The 5,989-nt window shown below is 37.2% G+C and overlaps 1 protein-coding gene across 1 annotated transcript; it reads left to right on the top strand.

Moving 5' to 3' along the window:
• The first annotated feature begins 3,121 nt into the window (after positions 1-3,121).
• LOC145689295 (uncharacterized) lies at positions 3,122-4,234 on the top strand. The gene has a single exon (XM_081763435.1). It carries the CDS (start codon positions 3,122-3,124, stop codon positions 4,232-4,234), a length of 1,113 nt encoding a protein of 370 aa, XP_081619561.1.
• The last annotated feature ends 1,755 nt before the right edge of the window (positions 4,235-5,989 follow it).

The following is a 5,989-nucleotide window of genomic DNA, read 5'->3' as shown; positions in this document are numbered from 1 at the left end:
CATTCTATGAGTATATGGAATTATCAGGCAGATTACTATATCGGATTGTCACTCCCGATGAAAAATAGACTCTATATCTGCTACAACAATCGCAATGAGTTCACACAGTGGTTGCAACGTAATGCTCCACCCGCAGAAAGTGTTGTTGCTGATATTATCGCATAATGTAGTGTTGATTCATCATGTCTTCTTCATCGAAGCGAAACTATCACTGCGAATTGTTACAATGCTAAACTCCATGAAATACACCAACACATGTTGTATCCTCTTGTTGCACACTAAGGCACGCCAATATGTTATTCACAGAGAAGTGCAGACTCTCCGTGAAAAGCAGTGTTAATCCTTTTCTCACTCACCGTATTGTCCTAATGTTTCTTCCTTATATTACTATCTTTTTCGCCATCCTGATTAGTCCAGGGGCATATATAATCCCGTGGGATTTTGAGTGAAGGAATATTACGACTAATCGCGATGTATTTGTATTGAAACATATTAACATGTGCTACCAGATGTAATGCCTGATTCTATTGCAGACGGGGTGTATGACGTCATAATTTCAAGATGTCCGCTGAAATAGATACTAATATATTTTTTTCGTCTGTAACTCGTTTATGGTTAATTCTATGTAAATTACGTAAATAACATTTTTTGTTCGAAATGAAAACAGGTAGAGAAAACTTCATTATATATATTTATTTTTTATATCTCTTACGAGATATAGGGGAAACACCTTAGTCATGGACACTATTAAGAGCACTTTTGACAAAATATGTTGTAGATGGAATAGAATTGTAGTAATCTTGTTGTTTCGAAGTGGTAGGCATAGTTTACACTTGCGTCTATTAAATCGTAGTCATTACTGATATAGAAAACGAGTAGAATGTAGTATATGAGTTGTTCCTGTAACACTACTTTTTGTAAACAGTAATGGACATTAAAAAAGTTGATGCCCCAGTTATGGACACCCAGTGATGGACATACAACAGAAATCAACAAATTTTGACGTCTAACCTACTGAGGTAAAATTTAATACGTAACCTTTATTTGTGCGTAGGATTTTTATTTATTTTGCACTTGAAAAATGTTAAGCAAAACCAGTACTTGTGCGAAAACGAAATGAAAAGAACCCAATGTTCATAAGAAATTGTATGTGTTTGTGAACAATTGGTGAAAATAAATACTTCTATTATTAAAAACAAGAATTTTAGGAGTTATAAAAAAAATGGATCAAAAGTTTGCGATCTTGGCTAATAATTGGATGTTGGGTCAGGAGCCACAAAATTTTTGAACTGCCTCTAAATCGAGATTTTGTATTTTTTACGGAATAAGGACATACTGAGTTAAGTGGTAGCTTTGATTTGGCTGCACTATATGTAGTTCTCTAGATATAAGGCGTACAAGAAAATACTTGATTGAATGAAATATATTGGAATTTTTGGATCAGCCGCCACAAAAATTTTAATTGGACCCTAAATCGAGATTTCATATTTTTTACGGAATAAGTACACCATACTGAGTTAAGTGGTAGATTTGCTTTGGCTACAGTATATGTAGTTATCTAGATATAAGGCGTACAAGAAATTTTGTAATTGAATGAAAAGCATTGGATTTTTTGGATCAGGGCTCACAAAATTTTTGAATGGCCTCTAAATCGAGTTTTCGTATTTTTTACGGAATAAGGACATCACACTGAGTTAAGTGGTAGTTTTGGTTTAGCTGCACCATGTGTAGTTCTCGAGATATAAGACGTACAAAAAAACGTTTGGTTTAATGAAATATATTGGATTTTTTGGGTGAGGGACCACAAAAATTTTGAATGGCCCCTAAATCGAGTTTTCGTAAATTTTACGGAATAAGCACATCATACTGAGATAAGTGTTAGTTTTGGTTTGGCTCACTATATGTAGTTCTCCAGATATAAGGCCTACAAGAAAATTTCTGCCTGAAATATATAGTATCTTTTGATCCAAAAATAAACAATAAGTGAAAGGCTATTCTGAAAGGTACTAGTACCATTTTCCGATACAAACGCAAAGGAAGATAAGTTCTTTAAGAATTTTTTCTGCTTCTATTTGGAGCTCTGCTTTTTACGTTCCATTTGTATTTTTTCTGCGCGTGGCTTTTCTTCTCTCTTCAACTCCATCACACCTTTTCTCTGTAACTTCTGCTGCTGAATTCTGGCTTTTTCTTTAAGTTTCAATTCTAGTCGGTATTGTTCAAATGTAACAACTGCAGGAATCCGTTCCTTTTTCTTTCTTTTGAACAACTTCGGTTTGTCCTCGGGCTTTTTAAAGCAGCTGGAAAATCAGGATCACACCACACTGAATTATGGGATGTAGCTGATGAGGAAACAACTGCTGCTGGTTCTGAAGTGTTGGCTTCTGTGATTGCTTTGGCGGAAAGTGCCCATAACTAAACCAAAGTTTCAAGAAATCAGTATGGAGCATACGTTATCCGGATGCTACATAGACACTGCCCTTAGATGTTCCATCGTGCCGTTGTAGGATGTCTAATATCTATCAGTCTTCCTTATATTACATACCGTATGTTATTTTCGTCAGTTATATACGTCCACTTTTAAGTGAGATCCTGACCGCCTATATTGTTTCATACGGAAAGTACGTATAGATGGAACATTTAGGGGAAATGCGCACAGTACCGGACGTTACCCAGCACCGGACAGTAGTAGTAGAGTCCGTATCCGATAGATGACAGACGTGTACTGGTTATCATCACCATTGTGTAAGGTCAAGGTGTAGATGAGCAAGTTGTGACTTGTATCATGCCAGTGTGGAGCGAGATATTGGCGTGTGTAGCTGAATTGCTGTGTACGTTAGTGCTGTGTGTTAAGTTTTGTCTACTGTGTTGACTGTACGGGTAAGTTCGTGAACATTTTGTTAGATATATGACTTCCCTTATTGTGTGATGTACCCAAGTATGCTAATAAATATTGAATTACGGAAAGTGTTACTACGTGATCCGACATTATACATAATGTTAACATGTTAATTTCGCAGTACCGGGCAGCATGTATTTTCCCAGTATCGAACAAGGACACAATATTGTCCTTACGGAAATTTTATAATAGTAGCGTTTCTCGTTCTTGTTTTTTCTAAGCAAGATGGCAAGCAAGAAAAAGAGGAAGTGGGTGGAAGAGAATAAGTGTAAGGCAACGCAAGCAGCCATGGAAGAGCAAATGAGTCTGAGGGTAGCAGCACGTAACTTTCTGGTACCTAAGAGCATTTTAGTTGATAGAGGGAAAGACTTGAAAATTGGAAACACAATAGAAATTACTCCTCAAATAGGCCGTTTTGATACATTTTCAGAAGAAATAGAGACGCAGCTTGTTGATCATCTACAGGACTTGGACAACCAATTGCTGTCAATGAACGAAAAGAAGTTTTTGAAATTTGTTTTCGATATAGCAGAGCACCTCAAAATTAATCATCAGTTTAATAAAGACAAAATGTTTGCTGGACAGAAGTTGTACTACAGTTTCATGAAACGTCATCCTGAACCATCGTTGCGTATTCCTCAGTCGATGAGCATGCAGAGAGCAGTGGGGTTCAGTAAAAAGCACATTGATTTATTTTTTAACAAATATGAAGAGTATCTTCCAAAGTGCAACTGTAAACCTTCTAATATATTTAACTGTAATGAGACTGGAGTGTCGGTGGATCACGATAATGCAACTGAAGTTCTGTCGCAGAAAGGAAAGAAACAGGTCAGAAAAATTACTTCAGGCAGAAACATCAGAGTACTACTCATGATTAATGCAACTGGTGATCAGTTTCTTCCCTTGTTGTATATCTTTCCGCGGAAAAGGATATCTGAGGAACTGAAGGAAGGTGCGCCAATGAATAGTGTTTTCATTGCTGAAGAAAGTGGATGGATGACAGCTGTGGGTTTCCGGAAATATCTTGAAATGTTTGTTGCTCGCGTGAAGCTAACAAAGGAAGACCCTGCCCTACTAATTTTTGACGGACACACTTCACACAAAGACCTTCTGGTTGTTTTGTATACTAAAGAGAACAACATTCATATGGTTAGTCTACCCCCTCACACGACGCACAGATTACAGCCGTTAGACCGAGCTGTAATGAAACCGTTTAAAGCAGCCTACCACAAAGCTTGTTCTGTATGGATGAGAAAATATGCTCCCTTGAAAATTTCAGTGAAAGACGTGGCTGGTTTAGTAAACACAGCGTTTACGCCATTTGCAGAATGGATTTAGCAAGGTCAGCTTTTAGCTGCACCGGACTTTATCCTGTGAATAGGAATGTCTTTACTGACTTGGATTTCCTTCCATCAGTACATTTCTCTCTCGATCCAAATACCAATCTTCGAAAGTCACCTTCTCCTTTTCCAGAAACATTTTCAGAAACAACTTTACCTACTTCACAGGGTGTAACACAGTTCTGTTAGCACGATTTCTCGCTCAGCTCAAGAAAGGTCTTCATTCGATCCTAGTATGCCGTCAACCTCAAGACAATTTCCGACAATAGCTCAAGAGATCTACTCAGTCACAAGCGAAACAAATAGCATGTTAACAATGAGAAGAAACAGAAGTGAAACCAGTCAAATTCTAACATCAACGCCATACAGAAAAACATTAGAAGAGAAACGTAACAGGAAGCAAAGCACAAGTGATAGAAGAAACGAAACTGAAAAGTATGCAGTTTCAAGTAGACGAAGACAACTCAACGAAAAGGTAGCTAATGAAAGCGAACAGACAGGTGCGAAGAAAACTAAGAAGACAATAAGAAAAAACTTGATTTTGACACCGGTGACACAGATAAGTGCAGCAGTGGATCAAATGCCATCATCACTGAATGCATCATTTCTTCTGAAACAGTGGACGAAGAGTGGATGCAGTGTATCTTGTGTCACAAATGGGCTCATGTTGCATGCACAAGTCAAGAGAATCTTGACTATTAGATATGTGATCGGTGCAAATTCGTTTAGTGCTTGTTTATGTACAGGTGAGGTATGACTAATTCACATTTTCACACTCCTTGTTCAGTTCTGGGATATTGGCTTGACATTTCTTTGCTTGTATTATTATTGTTTCTGCAACGATAACACGAGATGTGATTTATTTACTTAAATATTTATAGAAGTGCCTTCAGACGTTTTTTACGGTCATATATCATTCTATTCGTTGCATATAAAAGGAAACAAATGTATTTTATGTTGTTTCCGATACTGGGTAACGTTTTTGTGTATGTGTGAATTTGAACCTGATTTTCATTTTCATTTTAAAAATATATGCTCTCCATTGATGTAGTTTCTTTTATGTCAGCTCTTATAATACATGTCCAACTTTAATATGGTTGCATTACTTTCATGATGGATCTCTTACTTACCTTGTGGATTCGAAGAAACCTTAGGTGTCCGGTACTGTGCGCACTTCCCCTATACAGAAAGTATTATAAAACATGCGTTTTTAGTTATATGTTTGCTGTACGTTAAATCCAAAAACTACAGGATTTACAAATGTAACATAGGATTTTACGTACGCCACATACATTTTTTTCTCGGTGCAACGACTAAAGGCATCGAGGAACAGAGAACAATACCTACAACATCGGCAACAATTCACTTTCAAGAAAACTCAGTTACGACACCTGCGTGCAGTTAGCCCCCCCTCATGCTAAATTTAAAATTATTTTTATGTCAATCGTTTGATCATCGTTTGATCAGGTATGATCAACAATTTTTAACGTTTGATCAGCTTTACTAACAGAAATATAAGCGATATTTAGTAGGGGGGGCTAACTACACGCTAGCCCCCCCTTCACGTCAGATTCGAAATTTTTTGATGTCAATCGTTTGATCATCGTTTGATCAAATTTGATCAACAATTTTCAACGTTTGATCAACTTTAGTAACAGAGATATAAGGGTTCCAAAATGGGGGGCCAGCCCCCCTTCACCTCCGATTCGACTTTTTCTTATGTCAATCGTTTGATCATCGTTTGATCACGTAT

Source organism: Thermobia domestica, chromosome 7 (genome assembly GCF_964235325.1).
Source record: "Thermobia domestica chromosome 7, izTheDome1.hap1.1, whole genome shotgun sequence".
NCBI classification, from domain to species: Eukaryota; Metazoa; Arthropoda; class Insecta; order Zygentoma; family Lepismatidae; genus Thermobia; species Thermobia domestica.
This window is presented reverse-complemented; position numbering and strand designations above follow the sequence as displayed.

Bases quoted from the DNA above. Each gene is read 5' to 3' on its own strand.
- LOC145689295 (XM_081763435.1), top strand. From the start codon at position 3,122: ATGGCAAGCAAGAAAAAGAGGAAGTGGGTGGAAGAGAATAAGTGTAAG.